At 41.7% G+C, this 16,605-nt stretch overlaps 1 protein-coding gene across 2 annotated transcripts in view; it reads right to left on the bottom strand.

Moving 5' to 3' along the window:
* The window catches only part of LOC112570875, a 32,871-nt gene extending 17,177 nt beyond the window's left edge, over nucleotides 1–15,694 (bottom strand). Inside the window, exons 1-8 of one of the 2 annotated variants that reach the window (XM_025249559.1) lie at nucleotides 15,550–15,694; nucleotides 10,960–11,191; nucleotides 8,028–8,102; nucleotides 7,087–7,128; nucleotides 5,997–6,048; nucleotides 5,429–5,586; nucleotides 1,268–1,388; nucleotides 904–1,005 (exon numbers count right to left, since the gene is read on the bottom strand). In XM_025249559.1, coding sequence (XP_025105344.1) covers nucleotides 904–1,005; nucleotides 1,268–1,388; nucleotides 5,429–5,586; nucleotides 5,997–6,048; nucleotides 7,087–7,128; nucleotides 8,028–8,102; nucleotides 10,960–11,172 — 763 coding nt within the window. In that variant the 5' untranslated portion in view covers nucleotides 11,173–11,191; nucleotides 15,550–15,694. Of the gene's footprint in view, nucleotides 1–903; nucleotides 1,006–1,267; nucleotides 1,389–5,428; nucleotides 5,587–5,996; nucleotides 6,049–7,086; nucleotides 7,129–8,027; nucleotides 8,103–10,959; nucleotides 11,933–15,549 lie in introns of those variants that run through there. The other variant, XM_025249557.1, reaches the window with a different exon arrangement.
* Nucleotides 15,695–16,605: the final 911 nt, after the last annotated feature.

Here is a 16,605-nt window from a genome sequence, read left to right as displayed (position 1 = left end):
GGGGATTTTTATCTAGAGCGCGTGCTACGAGTTTGATTTACTAACCACTCACATGTAAACATGTTCGACTATTGATGTAGATACTGATGCACTTGTTCAAATGCTTACAGTCTATGTTACGTTACTGAATGAAATGTAGATGTTGACAATCCACTTGTAAACAGATTATTGTACTAGGAAAATAATTTATTCTACAATGACAAGGGGTCAGGAGAAGTCGTCTGCCTCGGCAGCCCCGAGTGTGGGTGTGACAAGCGCTGTCCTCGTGAAACACCTTCCAAGCCACTTGGACTTCACTCCGAGGTTTTGCTGGCTTATAGGCTTTCTCTGTCTCACTTTCTTCCCTCACACACACACAGACTTTTTTGTGTCAGATACACACATATATGCAAGCGCACAAGAGAGCAGACAGACTCTCCATCATCATTAACCTCACTTCACTTTCTGGATCCCTGCAGGCCAGGAAGCTGTGGATCGTTAATCGAGGGACTGAATGGCAGACGAGTGTCAGATGCGTGCGATGAGCTAATTCATATATCTCGTTAGACAGCACTCCAGACTTTCCAAAATCTCTTGTATCTTCCTCCCCCAGCCTTTTTGTCTCTTGCTGAATTGATGCGTGTGGTTCTAAGAAAAGAAATAATAATTTGCTGCTCCCAGCCCACAATCCCCCCTCGACCAGCGCTCGGTAGAATCTTCGACAATCTACTGTCTGCGATCTTCTACCTACGAGTAGAATCTTTGATAATCAATGCATACTTCACTCTTAGACAGACACGAAAAGCTTCTTTGTATGTCATGGTGTCAAGTTGGAATCTTGTTTGTGTGTTTGTTTATAAGACCAAACACTCTGACATGGTTCCCCCTCCCCTCCAACTGTCACCTCACAATGTCAAGTCTCACCTCTGGGTGTGGACCATTGAAGAGTGTAGTGGAACTCTTGAGACTCCTGGTCGAAGACAATTTCACTGGAATGGAAGTCGGCTGGAACTCCAGGGTTGAGATCTGAAACACGTTAGTTAGTCACGTGTCAGTTGACTCCACATTAGTCACCGCCTGATCGTGTTCTTTGTCTCTACAGTACCTCATCTCGGCCATCTGCCATCCTTTCAAATACCCGCCAAACGAGAGTGAACACCCTTATACCTTATTACAAACATACAGACCAAAGGTATTGGACTGAAAATGATTGACTGAGACACGGGGTAACCATCTTTCTTTTTGCTTCCTCTCCATTGTGACAACTGCAGGAATGAACTCGACTAACCCGGGGTGGAGATGTCGTTACTGAACCAGCGGGACCCATACTGGGACACGGCTGCCACCCGATAGCTGAACTTGATGCACACATCCTCGATGTCCTTGTGTGTGTACTCGTCTCCCAGAACCTACAGACACAAGACAAAATATCAGGACACAATGCTGGTCCACCCTGACTACCTTCCAGCCTCGATCCTGCAACAGCCTCCCAACTCTAAGGAGTTGCTATTCATTCAAGAAACGGATTATCACATTTTTCCTATTTGTACAACTAGTGCAGAATTGACTAAGATGACAGGGCATTGCGGTTTGATTATAAAGCTAGTTTTAAAATCGTAAACCAGGCAGACTGTTTGCTCATCATCTTTCTTTCTTCCATCACTGAGGATGGAGGAAGCAATGAGTGAGGACAACGACTTGTTGCACAGAATCATCTAGAAGCTGTCATGTGACAACACGGGGAGGTAACGGCAGCAGCTGGGTACTAACTTCAAAAACCCAGAACAGGATAGCCCTCCTTCATCTCTCAGAGGTTTCAAACACAATTTTGGTGTTTCGACATGCATGTGCCGCAAGCAATATTTCTTCACACAAATAATGAGTCTAGGCAGGCAACATAAGGAAAGCTTTCTGTTTTTGCACCTACAGTGAATATGCATCTCGATTTTAAGATAAATCCACTAAAATATTTCGATCTTGGTATCAGCTGACCATTGTAGCCCTGAAATTTATTTTATATTCTGCCAGGGTAATTGGAGGCAGCATGAACAAAAAAAAAATATAAATAAAATAAAAAATAAAAATGAAGAGGTCTTTAATTTTGAGCAAGTCCGATGCTGGTGATGTTTCCCTCTCTCATGTCGTTGCTGTCTCCAAGATGGTCTCAGTGGGGATGTGTATCGATCTCAAGCATCCTAAAAATACAGACTTGACATCAGACACACAGACATCCGGCAGTTCTCGCCTCCCGCTCACAAGAGTGCCGACAGAAATGTTTTAGAAATTCCTTCAAATTCTTAAAACGTTTTCGCAAAATACTCGGGGTTATTGCACTGGAGGTGAGCGAGTGCTGGAAGCCTGCAGGCTACTCATTTCCACTTTTAAAAATTACTCGAGTTAAATTTCTAAGAAAAACTCACAGGCTGAACGTCGATTTCTTTTTCGACGCAAATCTGAAAAAACACGATTGGCACAACAAGGATCAGCCTTGCCTGTGGACAAGGAGGACAAGAACCACAGTGTGCTTTTTTTTTTTTTTTTTTTTTTTTTTTTTTTTTTTTTTTTGAGTGGGGAGGGGAATGTCATAATTTGTGGAGGAACTATCACAATTCTTGCGTGTTCCTGTTCCTACAATTTTTAAAACTCTTTCTGCTTTAAACTCGTAAAAAGATTTAACCACTTTTAATTAAGATATGACATTTTTTTTATTGTCGTCGGATTTGTGTTTTCTATTAACAAAAATAAGATTTTAAGCAGATTTTTTGTTAGCTTTCCTTTACTGTATAATTAGTTCTAATGTCCGGTTCTTGTGCATATCCCTTTTTTTTCTGTTAATCGTGAAAAGAAGCATAACTTCTCCGAGTCACATCAGATGTTGTGCCTGTACACATCCCAGACGCATGCGCACAAAGTCAACAATGACATCATCGTACTGCTGCGCCCTCAACAAGTTTGGTCAGAAGCTCGAGAAACTTTAGCAACTTACTCACGACCGAGCTCGTAGACAAAAGAAAAGAGAATGTTTATGCCCTGTCATTACATATCATCCGTACCCTTATTATTTATTTTTTCGTGATAAGTAGGCGTGACGAATGCTCGTAGAGAAAGATGGCAACACGAACTTGCATTACTGGACTGCTGGTAGACGATTTTTTTCAGTTAGCTGCTAAAACGAGGCATGAGACTACAAAGCTTCCGGTTTAGTCACATTCTTTGTTCAGGCTCGCCGAGACTAACAGCGGAGAACTTGGCAAGAGGCTAAGCGTTGGTCTCGTCAGACAGACAGCAGTCCACCTGTACACGTCCATGATGGGATCATTCTGGGTAGACTGAGCACTCCCATCATTAACTGAGTAGTAACAGTAACAGTAACAGTAGTGCAGCCCGCACAGTCTCACGGGACTGTAAATACTCCGTCCATTCCATTCCACGACAGGTCTTCGGGAGGGTGAGTGAGGGGAGTATCATCGGAGGACTAGAAGCTTTTAAGAAAGCTGACATCTGAGGATGAAAATTATATCTTTTTCCTTCACTGTCAAAATTGTGTTTTTATTTCAGTTAAAAACAACACTCATTTTTTTAACAGCAAAGAACGATCAAAAGTTTTGGAGTGCTAAAGGCATCGGAGAAAGTCAGTGTAACATCTCTTGTGTTCGTTATCCACAGTCATCTTCCTTGATTACTGATTGTCCTGATGGCATGATGACCATCCTGTCTGTAGTTACTGTAGTTGCTGCAAGATGAAAGGTTTTCAGTATCTATTTTTAGTTTTCGCTCTCCATCTCCCAAATTGTTTCGTTTGCACATCATCAGTAGATGAAACTGAGCTCTCGTTCACAAACAAAATATTGAGGAAAAAAACATGGTTCCTCAAGAATCACAGGGCGGTCCGCGACCTCTCCAAAATCGCTTGAGGGCTTCTGTGGTGTCAGGAAGGAAATGGGAGATAATCTCAATGGGGGGAAAAACTGCGCAGAATATGGAAAGTCTAGGTCAGCCTAAAAGCATCTTTATTAAATAATTTTTGTCAGAGTTCACTGTGTTCGGTAAAATGAATTGATACATCTGTCTTGTTAACTATATAAACAATTGTTGTTCTGACTTGCAGTTCTTTGAATTTGTTTAGTGCTCGACTTTTCGTCGTCAGACAGCTTCACAAAATTTTCCAGCTGATTTTATTACAATTCTTTGAGTTTTCCATGTCAAAAAATGTCTTCTTTGAGGCTCGTTCGAAATCTTCTAGTCTCTCATTACAAAACTGATTTTCAACGACCAAAAATACACACATAAATCATGCAGACAGCCTACATCAATCAACAGTGCGTTGTATTTAAAATATTCCTATGATTCTACAATCAATCAAAACATTTAAAAAATCCTTCTTAAAATATTAATATTGAAACGTTTCATTTTTAATCTACCCGTCAAATACCATCTGGAAATATATCAGGTAGATAGCTCAAGTAGTGATTTTGAGAGATAAGGTGTATTAAGAGAGCATGATTGTTATTTGAACGAATACAATAAAAAATTAATATGATACCACCAAAGATGGAAAATGAATCTTTCTCAGTTTCAGCTACTGATGTAAATACAGCTTGTGCCATCAAAGATGGGAGCTGCATCTCTCTCTCCTTCTCTCTCTCTCGCTTTCAGCCACTGCCGTAAACACGATTTGTGCCATCAAAGATGGGAACATGTTTTCATCTCTTGACTTTTCCAGGTCTTCCCTTCCCTTAGTGTTAGCCATGTGTTTAGAAGAAGTGTGTGAAAAGAGAAAAATATCTTGGAAATCAGGAGTAACAAGGAACTTCTTGTAAAAAAAAAATGTCTTAGATAAAATTTCTGAAAACAATGACGCATAAATACAGATACTTCTTCTGGAAGTTTTAGTCTTCATGATACATGGTTTTTGGGTTTTTTTTTTGGAACGAAGTATATATAATACAGTACAAATTTCGATTTTTTTTAAAACAAGACTCGAGGTCCTAATCCACCATTAGGTAAAGTAGGCGGTTGCTTAGGATGCAAGCACTCTGTGAAGAGCCGATCGAAAAGATGGTCTGCATTTTAAAGCGACAAATGATGTTCGGGAAAGAAGATTTTAAACCTCAGTTTTATGACCAGATAATATAATTGTTGAATGTGTGATAATTGCGGGGCGCAGCACAAATTTCTCGCCTTTGGCGCAATAGAACCGAGCACCGCCCCAGGTCACACTTGGCCAAACATTTGTCATATTTGTCTTTTGTCTGGTTAAGAAGTGCTTTTCCTAACCCGACAGCATTACAGAACTTTCAAACTGCACTTCTTTAATAATCTCTAGAGTTGTCCTAACAGCATCACAGAACTGTCCAGTGTACCTGAGCAGTGTAGTCCTAGCCTGACGTCATCACAGGACTGTCACGTGACATGGAGGTACCGTTCCTGCCACCAGAGTCTGACTTACCAAGTGGACGTTGGTCAGTCGCTCGTTTTGATACAGATGGCTCTCCTCCACCACGTACATGATGCTGTGGTCAGTGGTGGGCGTGTCCCAGCTCAACGTCACGCTACGTGTCTGTACGTTCCTCTGCAGCACCAGGTCCGGCTTTGGCGGCACGTAACCTGCACGTGCATCAAACAGCTGTCAGCACGCACATGGCCCTCACTCTGTGTGTGTGTGTGAGAGAGAGAGTACAACACCAGGAACAGAAAATAATTAAATATTTTGTCTAATTAAAATCTTGCAAACCTGTAATTAATGTCAAAATGTTGAGGCTGCCAAACCAAACCAGTTTTCAATGTGTATTAAAGCAAACGATCTTGGGTAATGGTTCTCTTTCTCTCACTTTCTCACTCGTTTACTCTCATTGCCACATTGACATGATGGTCGCAGGGAAATGGAAGATATTTAAGACAATGAGTGGCCTTACACTGGGGGCGGAGCAGGAGGGTCAAAGAAGCAGGCAGAACTAGAAACAGGCAATAAGAGTACAGAAAAATCTGAGAGACAACAGGTAAAGACTGATACCTACCAGGTCCAATGCCCAGCAGGACCGAGCAGGAACCAGGACAGTCTGAATATATCTAAAAATTAAATCATTTGGATTAATTTTTAAAATAATTTTTCTTTTTTGTTTAACATGATGTAGTAGTAATAGAAAGTAGTTAACACAGGTACACCATCAGCAGTCCTAGTCAGTGTTGGTGTAGACATAATAATAGCCGTTGTGGTTCTTGTCATTGTTGGTTTACGGATAAGCTTGGCACAAGCTTTGGGATGATTAAAAGTGTGATAATGGACTAGATAAATTCCCCCCATATTTGGGAAATAGTGTCAGGCACTAAGCTTTGCCCAATCGTTAGAAAAGAAAATTTCACTCCACTACAAGTCCTTGTAGCCGACCATGGGAATCGTGCTCGTGGTCCTTCAAGACAGGTACCACAGTGACAGACTCCCTCTGAGCATTATTTGAAATGAGTTAACAGTGTAGTCGTTGCAAGAGGCTGACAGTCGGTAGTTTTGATTGTGAGCTGTGAAGGTATGTTTGTTCTGTCCTGCAGGTAGTGTCGATGCACACTTGTAATGACTATGACCAGACTGTCTAGCGCACGTGTGTAGTGTCCTGCAGACTTCATTACACGGCAACCACTGCCGCCATCACTCACTGTCACCAGACCCTAATTTGTTTTGCCGACCTGCTACTGAGTCACAGGACAGATTTTCACACCACACTCGTGTCTGGTCTAGACTAGATGGAAATTCTATCTGTGGGTTGATAACAGTTATGGGGGGAGAGTAGTAGTAGGGACTGCTGTTTGCTGAACCATTGAAGAACTGAAACCGCCATCTTAGATAACATCTGCAGTTTGTCATCATGGTCATGGCTTTCAACATATATTAAACTTGTATTCTCTATGGCTCCAGAGTCGACAGTTTTTAAAGGGAAAGAGCTGAGACCACCCATACTGTGATCAACTACTGAGGCGTGGAGGGGGAGGTTGTCGTTGACTAACGTCTGATTTGAAACGGTTTGTTGTTTGTTCGTCAAGCTTGAGTTTTGTCGTTGGTCGGGTTTATTAATACACCATCTTTACTTATGAGTGCAACTAAATGATAATCACCACACGATACTGGGGTTGTAAGGTGAGAAAGCCAAATTTCATCTGCAAAGAAAAAAAATAAGAATAATGAAGAGATGAAGAAATATAAGAAAAATCTACAATCTGATTCTTAAGAACGATCGAGTCACAACCTATTTTCTATTTATGAGGATTTTTTACTCTTTTATATTTTATTTATTTTTTGTTTTAATGCTGATATACATGTGTTAAGCGTGTTGTGATTAAGATTTGGTTTCGGTTCAGGGTTAGGGTAAGGGTACAAGTTTTGGTGTTGGGTTATATATATATATGATAGACATGATTACTGAGCAGTAACTGAGCAAACAAAACGATCGAGTTTAAAACTCGTTAAACTAGCAACCAAGTTCGGGTGTTTGCGCATGCGTAGAACAGGTCGCCCACCCCACGCCAGCGCAGGACAAGTCGCCCCGGAAGTCATTAACTAAAGACAACAAACTCTCATTGTGCACGTGCGTGTATGCATGTGTGGAGTGCTCTTTATATCCAGGTCGTTCAACTCAATCAAAATAACAAGAAATTTCTCTGAAGAAATATAAATAAATAAATTGTCTTTGCTGGTATTGTGAACAAGCCAGCCTTGCAGGGCTTCACAGGGACTGTCCTGCTAGGGACACGTGTTCACAGTATTATTGCTTTCATTTCCGTTTTAAAGATGCTCAACTGGCATTTTCGAAAGAAGAAAACTGGAAAAATGTTGGCAATATTGATTTTCTCGAAAACGCAGAGAGGTAGAGAGCGGAAGAATAAAAGATTGGACGGTTGCAAAAGATCGAAACCGAACTTCTAACAAATAGCAAGGTCACAAATCAAAGATTACATTGGAAAAAAAAAACAATGAAAACGGCTGACTGGTTGTTTATAGTTTGTATGTGTACACAAAGACGAATAAATAGATGGATGGATGGAGGGTTTGTACTCACGATCCCATCAGTCTCGTTGCACTGAAAGATCCACTGCCGGCTGGTGGAATCACAGTACTTGCCGCACTCCTGTCTCTGCACTCATACAAACAAAACAACAACAATCAGTTGAGCAGCTCTTGCTCTCAAAGCAGACGACAGTCCAAATGGAGCAAACTTGAACAAGAACTCCGTTCACTAATTAATAAAAACCAGGTCAGAAAACTTGAAATGAACTGTGGTATCCGCTGAACTGTGATACTGTTCTCTCTCTCTATTCCAGTAATAATAAAATTTCTAATTAGAACAATATCGCATAGTCAAGGTGTCTGTACAGTAAATTTTGTTGTGTTTATTAAAAATAAACAGTTTGTCAAATTCCACGTCTGTTTGAGTGCAGTTTGCGGGTATGAAATGTGGTATGAAATATTGTTTCGGACAGACATTGAATTAGTTTGTTCTTAAAGTGTTAATTAAAAATCCAAAACTCGTTTGTGATAAAGGGAAACCTTGAAGTCTGTTTATCAGGCAAACGGAAATACTTGTTTCTTTTCTGATTGGCCATAACCGTTAAAAACGTGGAGCTCGGCTGACTTTCAGTTAATGACAGCATGGAAAACACTTCTGAACGATGGCAGTGTGGCTTCTACAAGAAAGTGGTCTGACAGACCCAGAGATGGATGACATTTTGACTGCTGGTCACGTGAGAATCTTCCAGATAATGACAACATGACTGACACTCTAATATCGAGGCTTTGACAGATGTGGCTGTGACACTTAATGACAGTGTGACAGTGTCGCACTTGCAGGTCATGACAGACGCATCAAGATGACGATCTTGTGAGACACTCTGATGACCCCGATGTTCATTCCTCTCTCTACTTCTAGTGATGTTGATGTCTAACCTCTTACAACTCTTATTTGTCTCTTTATATATATATATGTATCTTCACTGGATATCAATTAAAGCAATAATTGACTGTATGTCCTCAACTATTATGGACTCTGTACTGGCTCCTCCCCTCTATATTTTGTCGAGCTCTTGTCTGTCGACACTCCTGCTCCAAACCTCCGGCTCCTCCTTCTTTCCATCTCTCCTACCTAGATGTACGGACAACGTATGTTCTCCTGTGCTTCCAGACTGCCAAGCTCTCTCCCCCAACACATTCTCTATTCTAATTCAAGAGCAGTATTCCAACGCCCGATTAAAACATATTTGTTCAAAGAAAATACTAGACTTGATTAAAAATACTGTTTCATCTTTTGTAGGCTACTCAATTTGTCTCAATGAGACTATACATACAGGTGATAGTCACGTGAGTATGGACTATCCACGGGAGAAAATTTCCCTGACATTTTGCTTCGCCTGTTCTAAGGCAATCACCGTGTCTGGTACTAATAGTAATAAGTTCATTGATTTCAGCGAAACACAAATGGCGACAGGATGCCTCTAGGGTTGGTGCAACTGCGAGTCTGAGTACCATGAGAGACTAAAGAAGGGACAAGGGACATCAGACCGTCTCCAAGACTGTATCGGGACAGACTTATCGTCTCCGATGGATGAAAGTTTGTCATCGACCACATGGGCAGCTTAGCTTAGAACGACTGGTCAACAACTACACTGTTTACCTTGGCACCAAAGTAAACAACATGATGATACCATCATGTAAACAATGTACCCACTAAATAAACCTCTCACAATGAAGACTGGAGTTCGTTGTTCGTCGGAACTACATGGTTAAAGGGATACTCAAGGTTTAGACATAAACTGCTTTGTTGTCCCTGTCATCCTGTCGAGAACAGTTGACAAACTATCAAGTATACGTGGTTATCCAGGCCAGCATCAATAAAACAAATTGAATGTGGTGTTTAGTGTTTAGTAATTAATGTTAAGCGTGCACAGCTGGTCGCAGGATTCTGCAGTATAAAGCATACTTTATTTTTATTATTGTTGTTGTTGTTGTTGTTGGCTGTTTTTATTTAATTATTCAAACTCCCTCACTTATCTTGCCTTCCGTAACTGCTGTCGCATCAAGGATCGTATGACTGTGATGTTGCACAGATGGACTGGAGCTCGGATGTCCAGTTTACCAGCAAAGTTTGCCCCACGAAACTACAACATCGTGCACGTAAAACAGCTGTGCGTCCTTTGGTGGAGTCGCAATGTAATCTCAAAAGGATAAAAATGATTGCTAAAGTCGTGTGGCAGCGACAAGGGGGCCACTAGACAAGAAGCCATGTTTGTCTTAGTCCGATCCACTTGCTGACCACGCAACTTCGATGAGAAGAACACGAGGTGGAGTTACTAACGGTCACTACATACGGGTGTTTTAAGATCAGTGACTTCACCATGACACTGTCCTGACCATCAGCGTGATAACGTGTCTGTATTTGTGTCTGAGTAGGTGTGTCTGTTGTAAAGTCTGTTATATGCAAATATTTGTCAGTGATTCAGTTTGTTTATATGTAAATCATTTCTGTAAGGTGCTTTGAGTAAATCATTGGAAAAAACGCCATGCACATGGACAGTATTATTATCACTACTCATAGTGTGGTAGCCAAGACTACACATACAGGCGCTACTCATGTTACTGTAGCCAAGACTACACATACAGGTGCTACTGTAGCCAAGACTACTCATACAGGTGCTACTCATGTTACTGTAGCCAAGACTACACATACAGGTGCTACTGTAGCCAAGACTACTCATACAGGTGCTACTCATGTTACTGTAGCCAAGACTACTCATACAGGTGCTACTCACGTTACTGTAGCCAAGACTACACACACAGGTGCTACTGTAGCCAAGACTACACATACAGGTGCTACTGTAGCCAAGACTACACACACAGGTGCTACTGTAGCCAAGACTACACACACAGGTGCTACTGTAGCCAAGACTACACACACAGGTGCTACTGTAGCCAAGACTACACACACAGGTGCTACTCACGTTTTCGTAGCAGAAGGCGTCGCACTGAGCGTTACACATGTGGTTCCTGGCCTCCTGCTCGTACGTTTCATTGGTTCCGGGCGCCGGCGCTGCGTCGTTTGCTGATGTCGGCACACCATTGCTGATGTCACCGAGAATGGTTGTCAACAACAACAGCAGCAGCAGCAACGACCCCCGACTTGTTTGTGTACAAATCGTGCTAAGAAGCACCATAATCACGCGTCTTTCTTACCTGTAAACAGTAAACAACAGTCGCAAGACACTAGTTCGTAGATCGATCCTCCCTTAACTATTCTGATTGAAGTTTTATTTCTTGAGATCTGCAAATCCCTCCGACAAATGGATGAATGAAAACAAGTGTCCTGTCAAAGCAGAAGTGTCACTGGGTCTCTGTAGCAGCAGCCTGCTTGGTTTCAAAAGCACCACGGAGGGAAGGAACCCGATCTTTGAAGCAGAAGAGACCCCCAACGTGTCAGATCATCGTGGGTCGACACCGTCTCTGCCAACTTCTCACTCGTGTGACGTCACGCTGTCTGCACGAGTGTGGGAGTGAGAGCGCGAGGAGACCAGCGCGGCCCCGCCTCCCTCGCACCTGGCCTTTCACGTCCTCGATGCTAACCGCTAGTCCCCCCCTTCACAGGTAGTTAGTCGTCTGTGCAAGTAGACGTCTGGGGGTCGCGAGGATCACCAGCACCACCGGAAACGCTACATCAAAAGACGCGCCATCTTGCGGGTTCTCACACCAGACGTCACCCGAGCTCTCGATGTTTTCAAAACGAAAATCTTCCTGGTCAAAAGATGTCTGGAGTTTTGATAGTTTCAGGAAACGCAGCCTCCGACCATCGAGCGTTGTTTGTTTATCTTCGTGACAACACTACACTCCAGCAGTCTGTCTTCTAAACCACTTCTTTTGCTGGAAACCGCCTTCTGTAGCAAAGTTCTTATCGAGGGCCGAGTGATAAGGGAATGCAACGAGGTCAACAATAATACAGGTTAAAAGATAACAGTCAGATTTTTTCTACAATGGGATTCGGGGTTTGTCAAAAGCGCCATGAGGGGCACGAATGTTACTGACATCTTCAATGAGACTTCAGCAGAAAAGGAAGACAATAACTTTTCAATGTAATTACTGGTCTTCTGCGACTCACTGTCTGAGATAATGAAGGTTCTGTTAAAAGGCGGCGCTGATAAACATGACAGATTCTGTTTAATGGCCCGGATTTGAAGCAAGATGGAGTCTTTACACTTCTGATAGTTTGAGAACTTGTTCATAGTCTGACTTGGTGGTTTCTCTATTCCAGACAGTTGTCTAAATTGTATATAAATAATGCAGGTTTTGTTGTTATTGGCTTCATAAGTATTCAAGTTTTTTTCCCAACCCTCGCTAGACATACACTTGCCTGGTAGATCATCTCTCCGCTTCTCTACATGTATAAACATATTATATCTACTCGTGTGTATACATACTTGCTTACGTAACTATATTTTTTTCTGATTGGCTGACTAGACACTACATACAGGGCCGTGCTTAGGGGCAGGCGGACGAGGCATCTGCCTAGGGCCCCGCGCTTCAAGGGGCCCCGCGCTTTTGATTGATATGGTAACTAGGCACATGGAACTTGTAATGTGTATGCAGCGTGCTGTCAATGATAAAAGACGAGATATCCCTGAGGAAAAAAGTGACTTTAGATCCCAACTAAAACCGTGTGATCGTGGCGTGAGGGCCCCGAACATGCCCTTTGCCTCGGGCCCCGCGGGGGCTAAGAACAGGCCTGACTACATAGGTGTGTTATCAGCATTTTCTTGCTTGGTTATCTCTGCATTTAATTAAAAAATTTAGTCATGCAAACAAATATGAACTTCAATGGTTGAAGAGAAGTATCGCCAATGTAGATGTTGAAATAATCTCAGACATTCCCAAACCAAGTCTGAGAATATTATCATATCATTGATGTTTGCATTTTCGTCCATTCATTCTAAAATCCAATGCACTCTTGTCTTTTGAATTAAAAAAAATCGCCACTCCTTTCTCTTATCACCTGACCTGGACATCATGTTTCTGGCCTGCTTTCTGGGATCTCGGTTGTTTGTGATATTAACATCAACATACTGACTTCATACAGTTTTTATCCTCTCTTCATTACTTAGTAAAGGCCCAAACCTTAAAAACCATCATTTTTCCAGCAATTATTTGAAGAGCACCATGTAATATGAGTTGTATCCGAAATATGAGTTCCCTCCCCAGAATTCAAAGATTTATCAGATGACTGGTTTCAAATGTAGGCTCGTGGGTTTCCTGCAAATGTGTGGAGATCGTGTGATAGAAGAAACAAGTTTTATTAGGGAATGAATCATTAACCAGCAATGAAGCACACATTGTCCTATACTTCACGATGTTTTCACAATAGTGGTACGATCATAAATTAATCATTGATTGTAATCGTTTATTATTTTTTCACTACATAGCAATATCCTTAAAAGCCGAAGACTGGTAATATCTATATTTCGTTTAGTAACATAATATACACAACAAATGTTAGGAACGTGCACGTGTGTAGGGTTCTTCGAAGTCTAACTTTGTTTATTTATTTATTTTATTTTGTTTTGTTTTTTGTTCGAGCTTTTTCTTTTCGCATTTGAGCTCAAGGCTTGTGATGACGCATGAGTCATAGAGGCATTGTAAGAATGAGGAAGTAACTGGAATAACCAAAACTAAATAAATATATTTATATCTCTGCTTATATTATAATTTATAATAAATAAGAGAAGTGTGTACTTGTCTGTAGCTACCTAATTTAAATCAAAACCTTATATTAAGTCAGACACAGGCAATGTCTAGCTCCAACCGAACGTGGACGGAAGACTATCAGGCAAACAGACATTAACGAACAAAGGCAGGACCTTTGATAATCACGAATACAGGAGAGTAAATGAAACTATGTCAGCCATATTTTATTCTCTATGAAGGTAATCAGACCTTTTTCCAATCAAAAGAGTAAATTCTATGAGAAAACTTTATGGCCTGCAGGGTCTCGTACACCAGGTTGTTTAGTAAAATAGCCTTATATCATCGTCTTGTGGCTACTTTTGGGCAGGATACACACCTCAAGATCCACCTCTTTCTTGAATACCTCTAGCAGTTCAATGTCTCCTTTTCCCATCATCTACTCTCTCTCTCTCACCCACCCCCTTAGATTGTGCAGTTTGCAGCCATGCTACTGTATTTGTTTTTAATGTTGCGCTTATGTTTGAACTCACCATGAAAAGTTTATGAGCCTCGCTGTTTGCGCCACCGCAGTTTAAAATATTTCTTGTAATAATTCCTATAATTTGTGACGGTTGCAATGTTAGTGTGTTGCTGGTGCTAATACTGTATCACAATGTTTTTGTTCATAAGGAGCTTCTGTGCAGACTAGTGTAGTTATATGTCTGGTGATGGAGAGGTAGGAGGAGAAAATGTCTCCCTGTGTCCTGTTAAGTACCAAAAATTATCCAACGTCTGACACTTCTCGCTTACAGGATGCAGCCCCAGGGGCGAGACCCCACTCTCTCTGTTGTCCCCACATTGGTCTCATACATTTCCCTCCACTGTCAATGCCAGACCATCCTTTTCCTAGTGACAGATAAACCCAGCTAACTCCATACCTTGATACACAAACACATTTCTAGAGGGTCAAGCAAACCGGTGTCCAGCGACCTTCCGACACCAAGCGCCTCCAGCTTGACTCAAACATGATGGCGCTGACTAGTGATCACACCTCACTCCCCAGCCTCACCTCATACTTCATTAGGACTGGGAATAGTATACTGCAATTTTAAAATTTGATTTCTCCATATAAAGCTTTGGTATTCTTTCCCCAGACATTTGTTTAAACGAACTAGAAAAAACAAATACTGACCAAGGTCGGGCCCCTTCCACAGTCACCTGCACTTCCTGACCTCTCCTCCTCTCTTCAGACCTGTCTGCTCAAATTCTAAAAAATGTCATGTCTTCTTTGGACTGCCTGTGGCTCATTTCACTGCACTGTCACACTCTTTACACAACAACTAGGCAAGCATCCATGCGTGACCGTGGTGTACGTGTTAGTAGACCAGTGGCTGTGGTACTAGTATGTCTTGTCGGGTTCCTGCCACAAGGCAGCGAAGTTGAAACTAGTAATGGACCCCCTAAGAAACAACCTGATCGCATCAAACTCAAGTTTCTACTAATGCAGTTTGCCTCCTTATCCTTTCCTTGATGGTGTCACTTCTCAAGATCATGGACCTAAATATAAGTAGGATAGACAGAGATAGCTATCAGAGCATGTGCGGATAAAATGCAGAATGAAACGAAAGAAGACAGCGAGGTGAAGAAACTTAATTCATTTGAAGACAAACTTCAAGAACTTGGAAAAACAATCTGATTTTTCACAATAGCTCGCGGGTCATCAAAGGACATGGACCGACTTCGGATGTCAAGATAGAACGGGTTCACCGGATGTGACATGGGCGGTTCTCCTACCCTATCATTGTGTGCTTTAGCAGATTCAAAGACAGAAGAAATGACTGCGGAACTTAAGACTTTAAAAGGTAAAGAACAGATGTGTTTACTGTATTCCGCACGTGACGGACATCCGCCGGAAATCAATTCCCTTCCCGAAAGACTCAAAGTTTGGCAGCAAGAGAGACAGGTCTTCCTCGTGGCACTCTCGTCATGGATGGCAAATCGTGTAAGTATGATCTCCCAGCCAATGAGCTGGTGGAACAGACAAAACTTCATTGATGGGTAGGCCGGCGAAGATATAATTCGTCAAAAACGAAGAGAAAATTGCCATCGGCAGCAAGCGACAGTGTCATGCTTACCTTCCAAAGTGCTTCTTCAAGTGTGCAAATGGCAGGCAACAGATAATCGAGATTATGGCATGGAACACTCAAGGTCTTGAAGTTTCAGAATAGATAATTTAAGAAGATAGTGAATCTTCCAAAAGTTTTTGTCTTTTTGGTAAAATAATCGTGCACACAAGCGAAAAATTCAAATGAAAAAAAAAATTCCTGTTTCTCCGAGTATTAAAGAAAGGAGTCATTGAGTGTGTTCCTATTTCTCCATTTCTCCTGTAAATTTTATAGAACGAGTACTAGACTCAGCTGTTAATTAAAAATTGTTTTCTCAAAGATCGGTAAGCCAGTTTTTAACTGTCTGTCAGATATCACTGTCTCATTCGTTTGTGTGACATCACACGCTCCTATGGAGGATGAAGAGAACTGTGATGGTGTTGAAATGTCGGATAATCAAGTTCCTCAAATTGCAAGTTTCCGGATCTTGCCTGGTTGCTGTCTGGAGATGTTAATGGCTGCACTGCCTCTCTCCTGGATGCTGTACTGCTTGTTGAAGATAAACATGCTCCACTTCTTCAGTTCATTTCAAGTTTTCTAAAATGTTATCAGAAGGTGGCAGAGGCATTCAGTGTGAGTGGTTCACCTGGCGAGTGCACTCTGTGAGTAACTTCTTCCCCCTTCCGCTAGTGTTCTCCTCGTAGACCGACATAACTAATTATTACTATTACATTTTGCTTAGATATATAATGTGTTGTGCACTTCTGTTTATGTTCCTATGCATGCCTGACATAATATTTTAATGACATACTTAAAGATGTGCGTTTTGCAGAC

Source organism: Pomacea canaliculata, linkage group LG8 (assembly GCF_003073045.1).
Source record: "Pomacea canaliculata isolate SZHN2017 linkage group LG8, ASM307304v1, whole genome shotgun sequence".
NCBI lineage: Eukaryota > Metazoa > Mollusca > Gastropoda > Architaenioglossa > Ampullariidae > Pomacea > Pomacea canaliculata.
This window is presented reverse-complemented; position numbering and strand designations above follow the sequence as displayed.